The sequence below is a fragment of the Eubalaena glacialis genome, chromosome 13 (assembly GCF_028564815.1).
Source record: "Eubalaena glacialis isolate mEubGla1 chromosome 13, mEubGla1.1.hap2.+ XY, whole genome shotgun sequence".
NCBI lineage: Eukaryota > Metazoa > Chordata > Mammalia > Artiodactyla > Balaenidae > Eubalaena > Eubalaena glacialis.
In genome coordinates, this window is record NC_083728.1 from 56,840,287 (window position 1) to 56,859,486 (window position 19,200).

The 19,200-nt window shown below is 59.4% G+C and overlaps 1 protein-coding gene across 1 annotated transcript; it reads left to right on the forward strand.

Annotated features, from left to right (window-relative positions):
• The first annotated feature begins 5,792 nt into the window (after window positions 1-5,792).
• On the forward strand, window positions 5,793-19,108 carry TELO2 (telomere maintenance 2). Its single transcript, XM_061208774.1, has 21 exons — window positions 5,793-6,020; window positions 6,708-7,043; window positions 7,558-7,835; window positions 9,801-9,869; window positions 10,083-10,230; window positions 11,609-11,711; window positions 11,883-11,951; window positions 12,137-12,278; window positions 12,371-12,507; window positions 13,002-13,081; window positions 13,309-13,410; window positions 13,628-13,716; window positions 13,809-13,900; window positions 14,097-14,213; window positions 14,324-14,395; window positions 15,590-15,754; window positions 16,188-16,279; window positions 16,889-16,988; window positions 17,166-17,230; window positions 17,448-17,563; window positions 18,661-19,108. The coding sequence occupies exons 1-21, from the start codon at window positions 5,800-5,802 to the stop codon at window positions 18,765-18,767; spliced, it is 2,700 nt and encodes an 899-aa protein (XP_061064757.1). The 5' UTR covers window positions 5,793-5,799; the 3' UTR covers window positions 18,768-19,108.
• The last annotated feature ends 92 nt before the right edge of the window (window positions 19,109-19,200 follow it).

Below are 19,200 nucleotides of genomic sequence, written 5' to 3' on the forward strand. Positions count from 1 at the left end.
CCCGCGTGACCCGGCGGCGGCCACGGGGCGCGCGCGGCCTTCTGGGAGTTGTAGTCCCGCCGCCTGGTGGACCCGCCTGTCAGGCCCGATCACCACGTAGCAAACGGTTGTGCTGATGACACAACATAGCCCTGTGGCCTTCCTGCGGAAAACGCTCCACTGATCCCATCCCAGGGGGAAAATGCAGATGAATCCAAATTGAGGGGCACCTGCTAAACAGCTAGCCAGCTCGTCCCGTAGTGTCAGCGTCATGAAAGACCAAGAAAGGCCGAGTGTCTGCCTTGGATGGAAGATTAAAGAGACGGGCAACTGAAGGCTGCTCGTGGGCCTGGCATTTTGGGGACAATTGGCAAAGATTGGATCTGCACTGTACATTAGGTAGCGGTGTTACAGCTGCGCCCAGTCCCCCAAGGGTGATCTTTGTCTGGGGGTCATATAAGAAAAGTCCTTTTCCTCAGGAGACATACAATGAGATATTCAGGGGTTGTGATGTGATGTCTGCAACGTAGTCTCAGATGATTCACAAGCTAATGGTAATCACAATACGTAGCTACCGATAGCGGGAGAAAGAAAATGTGGTAGGATGTTAGCAGGTGATGAATATGGGGTAAATATAAATGACGTGCAATGTAGTCCTCTTGTAACTTTTTTCTTTAAACTTGAAACTTTTCAAAATAAAAAGATTTTAGAAGTTCTTTATAGGCTCTTCCCCCACATCTTTCAAAATAAAACCAAAATTGAAACCAAAATGAGAGGAAGGAAGCCCAACAGGATTGTTAAGTTTTCCCCACGATCACTGTGCAACAATTTTTTGAAAATACTAGGAACAACGTTCTTTCAGAAAAGGTGTTTTCTCCTTAGTGTGACCTGGCTTTGCCCTTTCGAGGGATGTTGACAAGCACGTGATGGCCCTGTCTGTGGAGGAGGGCCTGGAGGCTGCAGAGTGAAGCTGGCACCGGCCCCAAGGTGCCTCAGGGCTGGTCCCAGGCTGGCTTGACTGAACGAAGTGGATGAGTGTGGTTTGCGTGAAACCGTCCAGGCAGGAGGAGAGCTGCACACAGCGACGGAGAAGTGAGAACAGTCCCAGGGACGGAGGGGTGGTGCTGGGGAAGCCCCTCTGGATCCTTCTGTCCTCCTCCCACTCAGGAACACAGCAGATGCAGGTCAAAGGTGGGATTGATGGGGTTCAAGGTGGATGTGGCTCATGCCACTCACTCAGCGGGGATGGTGGATCACGTGAGATGCGTGCTCACACTCCCCTGCTCAAAACCTGGATGGGCTGCCCTTGACAGAGCCCAGACTCCTCGGCTGGACAAGCCAGCCCTTCCCAAATTCCTAGCGACCTGAGCTCCCACGAAGCTCCTCCCCAAGCCCTTTCCCAGGCCGCCCCGCCCTCGTGGAGACTCTCAGATGAGATGCGGCTGGCCGCCCACAGCCATGATGCTTCTGCCAAATTCCCACCGTTTTAGGGTCTGTGAACCTTGGCAGAAATGCTGCTGTAGAAGTGAAATATCCTGGGTCCCCCATGGTGTTTTAAGCACCTGAAAGCGGGGGAGGGGAGAGTGGGAAATACCCTGCGTGGTCTTTTAGTGCTAGGGACCTCAAGAAACACTTCCTAATCAAATTAAGTCTTCCCCCTGAAAGATGTCATCTCTCCCACCTCAATGGAGTGAGACGGAGCAAGGGCTCCAAAATAGGCCAGAGGAGCCTGGGAAAGAGGACGCTTTGAGAAGGGCAGCTCTCCATGAAGATGTATGCGTCCTGGGGAAGTGCCAGGGGAAGCAGAAGTCCGTGATTCCGGGACCTTCCCGTGGCCACCCAGGGGTGTTTCCAGACCTAGGATGCATCCCCTGACCTTGACTCACGGACCAGGGGCGGGGGTGGGGGGGGTTGGGGGGCGGGCAGGTGGTGGCTGGCCAAGTCTTTGAGCTGAAGGCCTGGGATTGCTGTGGCAGACAGCTCTGCAGAGATGGGAGCACTGCTAAGAGGCCCCAAGGACTGATTTCAGGCCCCTCCCCATGGAGCAGTGCCCTCCAGCCACCTCCTCGATGCAGAGCTGAAACCAGGCCCCTCGCGGTTCCGTCAGACCTCTCTAGTTTGTTTCCTCACTTTTTTAAAAAAAGTTATCTTTTCCAACTTTTTAAAAAATTAATTAATTAATTTATTTTTGGCTGCGTTGGGTCTTCGTTGCCGCACGCGGGGCTTTCTCTAGTTGGCAAGCGGAGGCTACTCTTCGTTGTGGTGCGCAGGCTTCTCATTGCGGTGGCTTCTCTTGTTGCGGAGCACGGGGCTCTAGGCACGCAGGCTTCAGTAGTTGCGGCACGTGAGCTCAGTAGTTGTGGCACGCACGGGCTTAGTTGCTCCGCGGCATGTGGGATCTTCCTGGACCAGGGCTCGAACCCGCGTCCCCTGAATTGGCAGGCGGATTCTTAATCACAGAACCACGAGGGAAGACCCTGTTTCCTCACTTTTAAAATGGGTTGGGGACTTCCCTGGTGGCGCAGTGGTTAAGAATCCGCCTGCCAATGCAGGGGACACAGGTTTGAGCCTTGGTCCGGGAAGATCCCACATGCCGCGGAGCAACTAAGCCCGTGCACCACAGCTACTGAGCCTGCATGCCACAAGTACTGAAGCCTGCACGCCTAGAGCCCATGCTCCGCAACAAGAGAAGCCACCGCAATGAGAAGCCCGCGCACCGCAACAAAGAGTAGCCCCTGCTCGCCCCAACTAGAGAAAGCCCGCGTGCAGCAGCAAAGACCCAACTCAGTCAAAAATAAATTAATAAATAAATAAACAAATAAATTTATTTTAAAAAATAAAAAATAAATAAAATTAACTTCAGGACTTCCCTGCTGGTCCAGTGGTTAAGAACCTGCCTTCCAATGCAGGGGGCGTGGATTCAATCCCTGGTTGGGAAACTAAGATCCCACATGCCGCGGGGCAACTAAGCTCGTGCACTCTGGGGCCCATGCAATGCAACTACTGAGCCCGCGCGCTCTGGAGCCCACGCGCCTCAACTAGAGAGAAGCCTGCATGCTGCAACTAAGACCCAAAGCAGCCAAATAAATAAATAAAATTAACTTCACCTGTTTCTTTTTACTTGTTTTAGTATGGCTATAAAATACTTAAAATTAAATATGGAACTCACGTCATAGTTGGATTGGACAGCATTGCACTGGAGAAAGACTCCAGGTCTGCAGGCCCCCGGGCACAGAGACAGGGGCTTTCCTTTCAATCTTTTTCATCATCCATTCTTTTTAAAAAAGAATTTAGTGGAAAGCATACATATCATAAAATTCACTCATTTTAAGGGTAATGCTAACAACAAGGTATTGAAATAAATGTCTACCTATTGGACTGTGGGAGTCTGAGGGTTCTGCCAGCTTCTGGAAAGCAGCAGCCACAGCCAGGCACCTGCCCCCAGGCTGGAGAGGGGACGGAGCTTCTTTAGCCGTGGCAGAAAACCTGCACTTACTGACAGCGTGGGCAAGAGCTTCCCTGCACCCCACCGAACAAAATCCCATCCACAGGTGAGACAGAAATCTGCCCAAACAGAAAAGAAACTGGGAGACGTGCAGAGGGCCAAGGAAAGGCTCAAAGGCGTTCTAAATAATACCCTCAGAGAGACAAAAAAAGCTTTGTGTCCACAAGGCAAGAAATGGGGACTTCCCTGGCGGTCCAGTGGTTAAGACTCAGCACTTCCACTGCAGGGGGCGCGGGTTTGATCCCTGGTCAGGGAATTAAGATGCCGCATGCCTCGCAGCCCAGCCAAAACAAACAAACAAAACAACAACAAAAAAACACAAGGCAAGAAACGGATGCTATGAAAAAAGAAATAATCAGAAAGGAAGAAGTTGCTCTTGGAAATGAAAATTATGATTTTCCCAAAAATCAGAAAAGTAATAAAATGACTAAATAAAAAAATAAAATAAAATGCAAATAAATAGATAAGTATAACAGAAAAGCTAAAAGGCGAAGTTAAAGCAATTTGTCAGAAAGAAGGCAAAGAGATAGAAAAGAGAAAACATTGGATTGAGATCAATCCAATGAAAAGAAACTTAGAGAGTGAGACTACAGGATATAGTGGAGGAAATTTTAGGAAGATAATACAGGAAGGTGCTGCAGACAAGGGCACCCATCATTTCAAGACCACGTGGCAGAGAGCGCCAGGTCAAGGAATGGGGCCTGACTCCAAAGCTCATCTTGCCAAGTGTCAGACACCACAGATGAGAAGATCCTAAATGTATCCAGAGAGAAAAACCTGGTCACGTGTGAAGGATTGGGACTTTCTCCAGAGGACTGTGGGCCACCTCAGCAGCAAAGCTGGCTGCCAAAGACAGAGCAGCAAAGTGATTTTCATTTAAAACTGAGCAGTCAGAGTGGCTGGTTAGCCCAGATGGTTAGAGCATAGTGCTGATAAAATTGTGCATCTAGCTCAAATGTGAATCTACCTGGAACAAAGAATAAAGGCATTTTTCAGATATGCAAAGGCTTAAGAAATTTATCCTCTGTGCACGATCTCTTGAGAAGTTACTGGGTAACAGGATTCAGGAAAATGTGGGGAATAGAGAAGGGAGGAAGCTGTAGTAGGAAACGGTAGTGAGGGCTCTAGTCCAGGAGCGGCCTGGGAGGAGTTCTCGGAGAGTCCCAGCAAGGCATCATCCTCCGCTCCTCGCTCCCTCGCACCCACGTCCAACCCATCCGGTCCAGCCCAGGTCAGCTCCTTCTCACCACCTGGCCCACCCTTGTCCACGCACCGGGCGCCCCTCCGGGCTTTCTGCATCCGCGGTTGCCCCCTACCGTCCATTCTCCTAACTGCACCCAGGGTGGAGCTTTTAAAAGGAGACCGCTCTTGGTCACTCATTTTCTTACCCTGCCTAATTTTCCTTACCATTATCTGCCATCTGATATATTGTACGTGTACTTTATTTGCCCCCTTGACGTGTGAACAGGAACTTTGCTTCATTCTGTGCCCTGGAAGAGTGCTTGCTGCCTCAGCAGGCAATTAGTTAATGTATGTTGAATGAATAAATGTTTTCCATGTCACCTCAACGGCCTTCTGGGCTGAAATAGTACCTCCTTGAGAAGTCTTCCCAGATCGCTCCCCAAGGTCGCCATAGGACGTTCTGCCAAGACGGAAGGTCCTATATCTACGCTGTGCATTGTGTCAGGTGGCTATCGAGCCCTTGACACGTGGACAGTGCAACCAAGGAACTGACCCGGTGGCTGGTGGCTACCGTGCTGAACGGTGCAGCACCTGTCCCAGGACACCCATCAATACCCGAAATCACCCCAGTTGCGACTTCATCCTAGTCTGTGGCGCGTTTCCCTGCAAAGGTCGCGGCCTGCGGAGAGCGGGCCATACCTCTGGGCGGGCGGCGAGGCCGCACACGCGTTTGGTGCTCAGTAGGAGTTTGTGGAGGCGCGCACGTGTGAGCTCAGGAGAGACTGGGGCTCGCGAGCGGGGGAAGGGCGGGAGGAGGTCACTCCGGGAAGACCGACGCGGAGGCTGAAAGAAGGCAGGCGGGCGCAGAAGTGCTGGACTCCAAACCACGCGCCGCGCAAGCCCAAAGCACATTGCCCCGCCCACCAGGAACCACGCCCACTCGGGCCCCGCCCCCATGTGCCCCCGCCCCAGCCCCAGCGCAGGCGCAGATACAGCCGCCAGTCCCGCGCGTCTTCCGGCTCGCAGGTTCGCCGCAGATTCGTCACCAGCTGCCCCTAGGTACAGGCGCCACAGGCTCAAAAAATTCAGCACCAGCTCTACCAGGGCCCCGGGAACTTTTGCTCTGCGGCCGCATGAGCTGGGCCGCGAACCGAGCGCAGAGCGGGGCCTCGGGGGCTGTGGCGAATCGGCGACGGGTCGGTATTGGCGGAGCGAGCGGGGTCGCAGCGCGCCTTGGCGACTCTGCGGACCCAGCGGGTGCGCGCCTCCCTGTGACCGCTGCCCGTCCGGAGGTCCCCGCCCGCCCCGACACCCCATCCCGTCCCCCGAGGACCGCTGCCCGCCGCGCCACTAGGTGGGCTCCGGGCGCACGCTGGGGAGCGGGCGCGGGGCCGGGCGATCGCTAGCCGGTCTCCACGCCCCGAGAAGGAGCCCGCGTGGACCGGGCTGGGCGAGGAGGCCCAGGCCGGTGGGGACACTTCTTTGGCCCCTAGTGCATCCCGATCTAGTGGCTGGGTGCACTGGTGACAGACAGGTGACTACTTAATGGCGCTTGTGCTGCAGGGGCGCCCGACCCGAAGTAAATGCTACCTGCAGATGATTTTGGTTTCTGGGAAGGAAGGGAGCTTGGCAAGGTGAACCACAGGTGGATGCGTCAGGGAGTTGAAGTGCTGATGAGTCTCCCAACCTCAGCTCCCTTGACATTTGGGTTTGGATACTCCTGTTGTGGGGGCTGTCCTGCGTAATGGGGTATATGGGATGTTTACCAGCATCCCTGGCCTCAGCCACCCACTAGAGGCAGAGTAGCACCTCCGATTATGACATCTAAGATGTCTCCAGACATGGGTCCCTGGGGCGTGGTTGCCCTACTGCAGAGGGCACCATGGAAGCCTTGGACCATGAAACCGTCCCTCCTCGAGGGCGGGAGAGGGGGCTTTCTGAGAGTATGTGAATAGTGCTTCCTTATCCGAGACTGAGTCCCACGTGGATGATGACAGCTCCCTTGACTTCCTTTCTCACATGCCTTTCCTGTGAACTCCAGGATGGATCCTGAGGTCTCTGCCGTCCGGCTCACCGTCTGGGAGGCTGTTCACATCCTTTCATCTTCTGAGGATGGGGGCCGCATCTTCTGCACCCTGGGGTCCCTGAAGCGCTATCTTGGTGAAACGGAGAATCCAGCCCTCCCTGAGGAGCAGGAGGAGTTTGCCAGGATCCACTTTTCCACCTTTCTCAGATGTCTGGTCGGCAAGCTGAGCCCCGACTGGCTGGAGCTGCTGCCTGACGGCCAAATGGAGGAGCTGTGGGCCAGCTTCTTCCTAGAGGGCCCAGCTGACCAAGCCTTCCTGGTGCTGATGGAGTCCATCGAGGGTGCTGCCAGGTGAGCTGGGCCGGCTCTGATTATGGGGTCGTTTTAACACCTGAAGGATTTCGAACCAACGGGTTCTCCAAATTCTGTGAGAGTTTGGCATCCTGAAAGGTGAGAGAATAAAACCTGTGCACGTCAGAGCACTGAACTAAAAGCGGGTTGCGTTAATCTCCTGCGATGGGAAGGCCCTAGCCCTCTGTCCTGCCGTGTGGGCCAGGGGGCAGCAGGAGTGTTTGCATCAGGGCTTAGGTGGTCTAGGTAGGCAGTGGGCGTGGCCATCCTCCTGGGGCCCCTTCACTCTGTGGCCCCCAGCTCTGTGTGAGGCACCCCAGCAAACTCATTTCCTCAACATCAAGCACACCACAGTCCTTGCGGGGAAGCTGTGTCATTGGGAAGCTGGGTTTTCAGCAGTTGCTGTGGAAGTTGGTGGGTCCGGTGATTCCAAGATGGGGAAGCTGCGTGGGGCCGGCAGGCTTTCATGCCCCCCCCTAGGAAGCGAGGCTGTTTACACCTGCTCTCGGTTCAGCCCCAGCTTCCGTCTGATGAAGATGGCACGGCTGCTGGCCAGGTTCCTGAGCATGGGCAGGATGGCCGCTGTGATGGAGGGGCAGTGTCGGCAGCAGGCAGGGCCAGCCTTCCCCCTGCTCCAGGAGACGCTTCTCACCAAGGTGGTGGGCCTGCCCGATCTCCTGGGCAACCGTCTGCAGCGGGAGAACCTGGCCACATTCTTCCCTCAGAACTACTTCCCTCTGCTGGGCGAGGAAGTCCTGCGGGTGCTGCAGGTGGTCGTGGACTCTCTCCGAGGTGAGGGCCCCTCTTCTAACAGCCTCCTCAGGCCATCGTCCCCTCCCTCCCTCCCTCCCAGGGCTCCGGGGACTTTGCCATCTCTGGGCAGTGCCATCGTCCAGTCAGACGTTATCGCATGTCTGGGGCGGCAGCCACCCAGCCGTGAAGTTTCACCCACAACTCTGCTGCCTTGGAGGTGGAGCTGACCTGTAAGCCCTGCAGTCCTTGGTTGGATGTCCAGGTGGGGCTGCTCACTGCCCGGCCCCTCACTCAGAATAAGGGAACGTCCACAGTCTGGAAACCAAAAAGCTCTTACTGTGAAGAGGGTTCGTCCAAGGTGGCTGCCGGCTGCGGTGCCCGTGGCCTTGTCATCGTGGGTGGAGGACCTCATGCTCTGGTGTCTGGAGGCGGTGCTGGGGGCCAACTCTGAGGGAGCTCTCTGCACCTGGGGTCCATGGGAGCGGCTTCCTGCCCACCCTCTCCACTAATCATGGTCTCTGGAGCATCAGGGACATGGCCTTCCCACGTGTGTGTTCCAAGAGCCAGGAGAAGCCGGGGGCCGTGGCAGCCTGACTGGGGGTGGGTGTCAGGTGGTGAACAGCGGGCGGGCTGTCCGAGCCACCGTCCTTTCCCCCAGTGAGGCCCTGCCTTCCCTGCGGCCCTGGCCGCTGCACTGCCCCCACCCTGGCCCGAGCCCCTCATCTCGCCTGGATTCTTACCACAGCCTCCCACGTGCCCTCCTGTCTTGTCTGAGCTGAGCAACTGCATGATGCTGTTACCATGAGTCACATTCAGAACCTTCCAGCATCTCTGCTCCCGCCTCCTCCCAGCTCTGGACTGGCGGGCGTTCCTGCTTGGGGCGCCCCGTGCTCTGGCCTCGAGTGCCTCTTCTCAGGGCCGCCTTCCTGGTCACCCTGTTTAGTGTCGCAGCTGCTGGCTTGTCCTCTCCCTGGAACCGGCCATCCTCTAAGGTGCTCAGAGGGGCCCCGCCCTGTTGTCCGACGTCCCCCCCCTCCCCGGAGTGAGCTGCGGGCGGGGGCTTGTGCGCACTGCCGACCCGGCGCTCAGAGTGGTGGCTGATGCAGGCCGGTGGTCCTCACGGGTGTTGAGAGAAATAGACCTAAGTGTTGTGTCCTTGGGGCTGGAGTTGTGCCCACATCTCGCAGACCGTTCTGCCCTCGTGGACGTGGGTCAGGAGGGGTCGCCTGTCTGCCCACGGTTAACCGCACACGGCTAGTGGCTGCCCCGGGAGACGGCCAGGTGGCACTCGGCAGGGGGCCGCAGGGGTGAGGCCTGTGCTCTGTGGAGCCCCCTTGTGTCTGCACACCCTCTGCTCCCCCTAATGTGTCCCTGAGCATTACTGTCTCGGGTGAGGGAACCACGCAGGGGGAGGCGTGCGCCTGCATTTCTCCAGCCCAAGCGTCCAAGCAGGGTTCCAGCAGGGCTGCCCAGACCCTGCTCTGCCTGGGAGGGGCCACCTGCCTGAGTGTTCTGAATGCCTCTGGAGCAATGTCCCCTTCATCCTGTGAGTGGCTGCGTTGAATTCTGTCTTGGCAGGATCCCAAACGCCCATCTTTAGATCTCAGATACTGCGTTTGCATCATGCGCGGGGCCATCTGTCTCCTGGTCGGTCCCATCACCCTGACTCTTCTGGGGCTGCTGCCGCCGCCCACCCTCTCCTTGTTCCTCCATCCTCATTTCCTCCCTGTGGCGCTTAGAGCCCCTCCTCTTCACTGGGCCCCTCTGGTGCTGCCGCCTCCTGGCGCCCCGCAGTGGTCCTTGCTTTATAGGATCACTGTGAACATAATGCTTTTTAAATGGTTATTTTCGTTGGCTCTTTGAGTTGGAAACAATGCTGGTGAAGTCGGAATTAGACTGAACAAGTTGGCAGTTTTACAACGTGGGATCTGCCTGGAACAAGGTCTGTCTCTGCTCGGCCAGGTGTGCGTTGATGGCCTTACCACCGTCTCCTTCCTGTCCCAGGTGGCCTGGACTGCTCCGTCTCCTTCCTGTCTCAGGTCCTGGGGAAAGCCTGCGTCCACGGGAGACAGAGTGAGTGTTCGTCGTGGGAGAAGCTGCGGCACGTCCCGGGAGGGGTGGGCTGTGTGGATCCCTTGCGGGGAGTTGCTGAGGTCCCCTTGCCTGGGTCTGGCCCTGCTGGGCCCCTGGGTGGGGGCCTGGCTCTGTGACAGGTGGGCCTGTGGGCTGCAGACACTGGATGCCCCATGGCCCCCAGGCTCAGTGCCCCTGTGTGCTTCCCCTCAGAGGAGGTTCTGGGCGTGCTTGTGCCCCAGCTGACGGTGCTTACCCAGGGCAGCTGCCTCTGGCAGCGGGTCTGCTGGTGCCTGGTGGAACGCGTGCCCGACTGGGCCATGGAGGCCGTGCTGAAGGGGTTCGTGGAGGCCGCCCCAGGGTAAGAAGTAAGGCATCCTTCCTGCTGCAAACGCTTCTCCCCCAGCAGGGCGGGCGGTGGGGATCCAAACGACTCCTGCCTATGTGGGGTCAACACTCATGGGACGTCGGCGGTGGCCCCTCTGTCTGGTGGCCGGTCATTTCGTAGAGTTTGGCTGTGCAAACGCCCATCTTTCCCACTCCTGACGGCTGGGCTGGGCCCCTCAGTCCTCACCTGGCTGGACTGAGACGGAGGCTGCGGCTTCTCTGCAGCCTGAGGGTCCCTGTTCTCAAAAAACCCAAATCATGCAGAAGGGTGTGCGGGGAATGCAGCTTCCTCCCACCTGGTGGCTGTGATGACTTTCCTGTGTACCTGTCCACCTCTGTGTCTGTGAGCAAGGGGGTCTGCGGGCCATGTTCCTGAAAGGGCAGTGCTGGGTCGCTTGGTTGTCGTCCACGTGCCTTCAGACCGTCTCCCGGCACGAAGGGCCTGTTTCTCTGCCAAAGACGTTTCCTCCCTGTTTGACTTCACATTTCTTTGATTCTGGCTGAGGGTTTGTGTCTTGAAGGCATCACGAACCATCTGCTCGAGTCTTTTACTCGCCTGTGTGAAGGCTTCTCGTGAGGGGGGGCCCCCACCTTAACACAGGCCTGGGTCTGTCCTGGCCGCACCACTGGTTTGGCTTCGCTGAGACGTCCTAACTGCCGTGTGAGCCCAGCATACTGTGGGTCACTGGGTAGGGCTCAGCCTTCTCTGTCACCGGGGCTGTCGTGCTGTCTGCCCCAGGGCTGTAGGTCACTTTGCCTGGGTCTTTCTCCTCGACTTTATCAGTTTTCTTGTTTTTTCTTTTTCTTTTAACTTTCACGTCTTTGATTTGAGGGATGAGGAGGGGAACACAGCCTCACCTGCTTCTGTGCTGGCGGGAGGGTGTGTTGAGCTCTCACTCGCTAAAGGAAGCAGGGGTCTCTCAGTCTAGATTGGGATCTGCAGACTACGGCCTTTGGGTCGAATGTGGCTCACTGTGTTTTTGTAAGTAAAGTTTTATCAGCAAACAGCCACACTCAGCCGTGTACCTACCTGCCATCGCTGCTCTCGGCTACCGTGTCTCTACAGAGCCTGATGGCCTGTCAGCCTGGCCCTTCACAGAGAAAGCTGGCTGCCCTGGTCTAGGCGGAGCATTTCACCTGGACTGGTCGGGGCAGGCAAGGGATGTCCTCTTGTGTCCAGTCGCTGGGCTCCCTGGTTTCCACATTTACTGGGAGGAGGGAGAGTCAGGACTGACTCAGGGCTGAAGCACCTGCCCGGCTCCCTGGTGGTTAGCACGGAGCCCGGGGGTCCAGTGCGGATCCATGGGATTCGGAGTTGTGCTTTTCCCTCTCCCCACTGCTGTGCCTCACAGGCCTGAAGTCCTCTCACGGCTGCTGGGGAACCTGGTGACAAAGAGTAAGAAGGCCCAGTTTGTGATGACCCGGAAGCTGCTGTTCCTACAGTACAGCTGCACGGTGAGGGTGCCGGCCGGGGGTGGTAGCTGCAGCAGGCGGGGCTGGAGCAGTGCTCGGCTGCCCAGACATGTTGCTGTCCTTCAGCCCAGACCCGTCCCGCCCCTGGGCTCCCCGGGCCGGGCGGGCGGTGTCTGCCTGGCAGACGGTGAGAGGATGCTGGCTCTGTCGCAGATGCCCATGCTGCAGAGCCTGCTGGGCTACCTGGCCATGGACAGCCAGCGGCGCTCGCTCCTCATGCAGGTAAGCGCTGCCTGTGCAGGTAAGGGACCCTCAGTCCCCGTGGGGAGAGCGTTCCTGCCTGGGGTGGAGGGCGCTGGCCGGAGCCTCTCTGGGGCTGTGGGGACATGGGCACGAAGGCCCACGAGGTCCCGGGATGCGTTGGGGAGGCAGGGGCTGTCTGCCAGGCTGGGCCTACCACCCACCAGGCGCTGAAGGAGCTCCTGGAGACATGGGGCAGCAGCAGCGCCATCCACCACGTGCCCCTGGTGCAGCAGCGCTACGTCAGCAAGGCCATCCTCATCTGCCTGGCGCACCTGGGGGAGGCAGAGCTCCGGGACAGCCAGGACGGTGAGCACGCGGTGGGTGCCCCATCCCCACTGCCCCCCCCCGGAGCCCCATCCCCCTCCCCCAGCTCAGCCCATGCGCGTCGGTGCTTCCAGAGTTGTTGGCCAGCCTCATGGAGGGAGTGAAGAGCCGCCTGGACAGCAACCTGCCCCCTGTGCGCCGCTTGGGCATGATCGTGGCTGAGGTGGCCAGCGCCCGGATCCACCCCGAGGGGCCTCCCCTGAAGTTCCAGGTGAGCAAGGGCTGCGCCCGCCGTGCTCTTCCTGAGCTGCCGACACTCCTGCCCCGATGTCACCCTGCCTGTGTCCAGGACCACGGAGCATCTGTGCTTGGTGTCGAGTTGGCCCTGGTGGCCCTGCTGAGGCCGCGGCTGGGAGGGGAGTGGAGGCGCAGCCCCTTAGCTGGCGCCTGAGCACGTGTCCCCAGGTGGATTCTCTAGACGGGGCTCTCAGGCCTCCCCTCCATCTGCCGAGCCCTCTGGGATGTCCTTGGAGATGGTGCCACATCTGCTCTGTGTCTGGGGGATTCCCAGGCCCTCCAGCCTTCAGCCCCCCCAGTGCCACCCTCTGCAGAGGGGGAAACCTGGACAGTTGCTCTTGAAAGACGGTTGGCTGCCAGAGGCCAGAAGCGCAGACTGCGGGCTGTGATGGGAGGGCCTCGCAGGGGCCCAGCTGTACCACTCCTGCTGCTCCCGTCCCAGCCAACTCCAGCTCCTCTGCGTTGCAGTATGAAGAGGATGAGCTGACCCGCGAGATGCTGGCTTTGGCCATGCCCCGGCCCGCGGCTGACGGCCCCTCGGAGGCGGGGTGAGGGTCTCCGTGCCCTGGTCCCTGGTCCCTGGTCCCCGCCTGGAGCTCTGGGCGTGGTGGGCCAGGTGGGGTGGCTGCTGCACACCTGTTACTCCTGTTCTGCTATCGCTGAGGCAGAAGCTAAGATGAGGGCGGGGGCGGTGAGAGCGCTTCCTCGGGAAGCATGGGTTCTGGGATGAGAGACTTGTGGGGCACCCCTGAGGGATCCTTCTCTGTCCCCAAAGCCCGTCTTTCGCTCCGGTCAGTGGAGAGACTCCTGACAGAGAGACTGTGGACCGCAGCGGCCCCCAGGCTGGGCCTGAGGGCTCCGACTCCGAGCTGGACAGGTGGGGGCAGCCCCACGGGGGAGAGTGCGAGGGTCCTGGCGGGACCCACCTCAGGGTGTGGGCCTTGCGGCGCCGGTTCCCTCTGCCTCACGAGTCCTCCTCCCACCCGGAAATCAGCCCACGGGGCTCTCAGCCCGGCAGCCATTCCCGAAGCTTCAGGGACTGGGGGTGAGTCCTGGGTGACAGGCAGGTCTGCGTGTCTGTGCTTCTTCCTCAGCGATGATGAGTTTGTCCCCTACGACATGTCGGTAGACAGAGAGCAGAGAAGCAGCAAGGCGCCCTCGTACGTGCGGGGCTGTTTGGAAGGTGCGCCCCAGCCCCCGCCCCGGGTCCCCCGCGTGCTGCCTACCCTGCCCGCCGGCTCCGCCTCACTCAGGCACCATGTGGGTTCTGGGCAGCTCTGACCGGGTCCGAGGACTGGGAGCGCTGGGAGGCGGCCCTGCGGGCCCTCGAGGGGCTGATCTTCAGGAGCCCGGCTGCCACTCAGGAGGTGAGCGTGTGAGGGCTGGGCTGTCACGGTCGCAGGAGGTGGATGATGGCTTGGCAAGGGCATGTGTCTTCAGGGAGCCCCATGTGGCCCACATGGGCCTTGGCAGCGGGGCCTCTGCCGGGGTGGGGGGCGGAGGGCACGGCCCAGGCTCCTCGAGACAAGCCCCTTCTGTCGAGCACCCTGACCCCGTGCGCAGGTGAGCGTGGAGCTGGCCAAGGTGCTCCTGCACCTGGAGGAGAAGACGGCCGTGGCGGGGTTCGAGGGGCTGCGCCAGAGGGCCCTGGTGGCCGTCACAGTCACAGACCCGGCTCGGGTGAGTCCCCACGGCTGAGTGGAGCCCGGGTCATGCCCCCAGCAGGGGCTGTGCTGGAGCCCTGTCTCCGGGATCGTGGCCCTCAGAGGCCTCTTGTCTGCCTGGCCTAGGTGGCGGAGTACCTGACTGTGCAGTTCTACGCCCTCAACTACAGCCTCCGGCAGCGCATGGACATTCTGGACGTAAGTGCCTGGGCCTCTGTCCCACTCATCAGGGCTGGACTGGCAGGCCTGGTGCAAAGCCCCTGGAGGGGGAGCAGGCATTTGCCAGAATCTACAGGGATGGGACCACAGGCCTCCCCAAGCCCCTTGTTGCCAGACCTGAGAGGCTGGGACCAGCGTCTGTCTGATGTTTTCTTGACAGAGCATGGGCTTCGGGGGCTGCATGCTTTGTTTTAGATAACAGCGTTACTGAGGTATGATGCACACACCGTAAAATTCAGTCTTAATATAAGCAGAAAGTAGTGGGTTCACACAGTGGAATATTACTTGGTCTTAAAAAGGAACGAAATTCTGACACCGTGCTCAGTGAAATAAGCCAGACGCAAAATGACAAATAGCGTACAATTCCACTTACGTGAGGTCCCTGCAGCCGTCAGATTCACAGAGAAAGAGAGCGGATGGTGGGTGCCAGGGGCTGGGGGAGGGGTGGGGAGTCAGGGTTTAATGGGACAGAGGTTCAGTTTGGGAGGATGAGAAGGTTCTGGAGGTGCTGGTGGTGACAGCGGCACCATGAGTTTACCTGGTGCCGCTGAGCCGTGCTGAACAACGATTATCATGGTGAACATCACACCACGTGTGTTCGTCACAGTGACACAGAGACTAAGACAAAGCTGAAAAAAAGTTCAGCGTTTCCGTGTTTACAGTTCAGGGGCGTTTGGTACTTTCCCGACGTCGTGTGACCATCACGTCCACCTGCTTTCAGGACGTCCCACGTCACCCTCAAAAGAACCCAAGATGCTCCCTCCCCCACCCCCAGCCCCGCAGTCAGTCTGCTGTCTGTGCATCTGCCTGTCCTGGGTGCTTCCTAAAAACAAGGTCGCACGTGTGGCCTCCGGGTCCGGCTCCGTCCACATATGGCCTGGGCCGGGGTTCCTTCCCTTTTCCTGAGAGGTGGGAGTGGCGGGATTGGATGGGCTTTGGGAGAAGTGACCAAAGGTTTCGGGCTCATCAGCAGGGAGCACGCCCACCTCCTTCCTGTGCCCCCACAAAGTGAAGTGAGCCTGAGGGACTCGAACTGACTTGCATGGGCTTCCCAGAACCTCCCCGCTGAGGACTGCCGGGGCCTTCGAGGGCACCCGATTCACCTTGAAATTTGGAAAATGTCATCCTTCCCCAGTGGGATGGCGGCTGCCCCGGGTGTCTCCTCTCTTCTAGGTCCTGACCCTGGCCGCCCAGGAGCTGTCTCGGCCGGGGCACCTTGGGAAGGCTCCCCAGCGGGGCTCCCCAGACCCCAGCTCCCAGCCTGGTGGTGCTGTGGTCCCGGCCTGGCGGGCGGTGGTGGAGGAGCGCGTCAGACGCAAGACCCGGCGGTTTTCCAAGGTCAGCCAGGCCCTGGGGTGGCCTCTTGGGCAGGACCTCTGCCCCGAGGGGACAGCGACCACAGTGTCCTGTGAAGGGAGGGTTTTTGGTACAAATTGAGTGATGTGACACATGCTGTTAGAGCATCATGTTGAAGTGACTTTAAAACGTGAATGCAGATGTGGGTGTGAAAACAGCCCTGAGGGTTCTCTGTCGGCAACAACTGGCCCGGCATGTGCTGGGTCATTGGGGTCCCTCTAGGCTGGGGCTGAATGTGCTCCCCTGGGACGTTGGGCCATGTCTGGAGACATTCTCAGTCGTCACCGGGGGTGGGGGGTGGTGCCCGCTCCTCTGGTACTCAGGACCACCCCTCCCAAGTGTCCCCAAGTGTCCCTGGTGTGAGGTCCCCTGGCGGGGCTGTGCCCTGTGCCCTGCGATCACGTGTGTTTGGCAGGGCTCTGCGGGGCAGGCACCAGCCGTTGGCCCCAACGAATTCAACTCGGTGGCTGGCTACTTCTTCTTCCCCCTCCTTCAACATTTTGACAGGTGAGCGAGTTTTCTGGAGGCCTGTGATTTGGGGAACAGGAGCCCTGGCACCCGTGGGCGGGAGGGTCCCTAGGGTGGGGGCTAAGGTGGGATTTGGGCTCAGGGTGGTCAGGAACTTGGCTGTGATTGTTCGTAGCTTAAATCAAGTGACATGAGGGCATTAGGCGTCAGGGTCTCTGTCACCTCCGGATGCTGGGTTCATGGTGGGGCCGGGGCCAGAGCCTCACCCTGGTGCCTCGACCTGGCATGCCCTGCCGCCCCCGTGCGCATCCTTGTCCTGCCTCAGCCCGAGCAGGGTGCAGATATGCCCCAGCCATCGCCACATGGGTGCAAGGCTCTGTGGACAGAGGGAAGGGCCTGGAGCCCTTTGCTGCAGAGGCCCTGCAGGCAGCGGTCCTGCTTCCTGATCCAGGCCCGGGCTTGACCAGGCGGTCTTGCAAAGTGACGGGGAGTCTGTCCAACGCCTTCTCCTTGTGGCTCTGGGGGCCACGTGGGGACAGGCAGTGAGGAGGGGCATCCAGGGGCTTGGGGTGCCCTTGGTGGCCCACGAGGTTGGGGAGCCAGCCCTGAGTACCTGGCCTGCACCATTCGCTGGGTTCTGTGTTGTAGGCCTCTTGTGACTTTTGACCTTTTGGGAGGTGACCAGTTGGTTCTTGGGAGACTGGCCCACACCTTAGGGGCCCTGATGTACCTGGCTGTGAACACCACGGTGAGCTGGGACCCCGTTCCCCTGGCATCTGATGGCTCACCTCCTGTGGGGTCTGCGCCATGTTCTGTCCCCTTGTGGGCCTTGCCTTGGGACAGGAGTGTTTGGACCTGAGGATGGGGTCTGAGGTGGGGACTGCTGTGGGCCAGGACACCTGCCTACTGGCTTGTGCTGTTTCAGGTGGCTGTGCCCATGGGCAAGGCCCTGCTGGAGTTCGTGTGGGCCCTTCGTTTCCATGGTGACGCGTGAGTAGCTACAGGGCTGAGGGGAGTTGGGTGGGGTGGGGGTCCTGAATCCTGCTGGAAAGTGGACAGTGGGAGGTGGGTGGCGGCTTCCGGGGTGGCCAAGAGGCAGCCTGGCTGGGCGCTCCTGCAGCAGGAAGGGCCGGCGGGGTTTCCCTGGCCTGGGTGGAGGGCGCCAGGCTGCGGCTCCTCACGGCTCAGTCTCCTGCCTTCTCCGCAGCTATGTGCGCCGGGGCTTGCTGTCTGCTGTCTCCGCCGTCCTCCTCAGCGTTCCGGCTGAGCGGCTGCTGGCAGACCTGCTGGACGAGCTGCTGGAGGCCCGGTCCTGGCTGGGAGGTGATTGCTAGGCCGGGGTCACTGTGGCCAGGCGGCGGGAGGCTGGTGCAGCCTGGAGGGGCCAGGGGGCTGTCAGCTCGTGGGCAACGTGGCCCAGTCCCCAGCCCAGCATGAGCATCATGTGGCTCCCGTTTGTGTGCTGAGTGTCCTCAGTGTGGGGGTGGGGACATGGCTGCTGTCGGGTCACTTTGACTTTGGGGAGTCCTGCAGGGAAGGCGCCCAGACGTGGGGGTGGCACCTGTATATGCTGGAAAGTTCCATCCTCAGCAAAGTTACAGTGGTGATTGACATTTTGCCACATTTTCTCTGGCGGCCACCCCTTCCCCACACACGTGTTTTTTTTTTTATATATTTATTTTTGGCTGTGTTGGGTCTTCGTTTCTGTGCGAGGGCTTTCTCTAGTTGTGGCAAGCGGGGGCCACTCTTCATTGCGGTGCGCAGGCCTCTCACTGTTGCGGCCTCTCCTGTTGCAGAGCACAGGCTCCAGACGCGCAGGCTCAGTAGTTGTGGCTCACGGGCCCAGTTGCTCCGTGGCATGTGGGATCTTCCCAGACCAGGGCTCGAACCCGTGTCCCCTGCATTGGCAGGCAGACTCTCAACTGCTGCGCCACCAGGGAAGCCCACGTGTGCTCTTTTTAAAAAGTCTCTGTGGCCAGTAGTACCCCCACCTGTGGGCACTTGAGCCACGGCCCTCAGAGCCACCGTGCCCGTGTCCACCCTCAGGGCTCGCAGCTCATCTGCATCCACACTGGCAGGCCCGGTGGTTCTGATGGCGGCCTTTCTCTCCCTTTCTGCCAACCCTGCCTGGCGAGGCAGCCCATGAGCTTCCTAGGCTCCTGCAGGCCAGCCCCCGCACATAGGCGTCTGAGCACATCTGCATTCGGTATGTCGGGACGGCTCGGGGCCTTGTGCTGTGGGTGCAGGTGCCTCCCCGGCCGGGCTCCCAGCCCCAGGTGCTAAGGAGCCCTTTGCCGGTGTCTGAGGAGGTTCTGGTGCCACGCGGGGCTCATTCAGGAGGCCTCAAATGAGAGCAGCTGAAGAGGGCTGGCCCGCTCAGTGCTGTGATGCTGCCCACGCTTCCATTTCTGTCTTTGCAGACGTGGCCGAGAAGGACCCAGACGAGGACTGCAGGCTGCTGGCAGTGAAGGCACTATTGCTTCTGGAGAAGCTCCGAGACAAGCTCCTCCCACTCTCCTCTCCTTAGCCCCCGACCCCCGGGAGGCATGTCCCGCTGGAAGAGTGCGGGCTGGGGGCCAGCACGTGGGGCGGAGGTGCAGCTGGTACAGCCTGGAGTGTCTGCAGCTCAGCGAAAACTCTGCATCAGGGCCTCGAGTTCTGCCTGCCATGGACTGGGACTGGGACGTGGCCTCTGAGGCTTGGGCTCCAGGACGGCTACTCAGCCCAGTGCCTCCGTGCAGCCTGCAGACTGCAGAGCTGGGGCCACTGGGCCTGGGGGCTTCTTAGCGATGTGCCCCCAGCCCTTCCTCACCTAAAGGCCAGGGACTTTAAGAACAACAGAAAAGGAAGAATAAAAGAGGTGCAGGAGCTCTTTGTGGTTTTCACTCCTGCAGGGAGCCTGGTGCCCACACACGGCCCCCTGAAGGGGAGACATGGAAATGGGGGCAGGAAGGGGACAC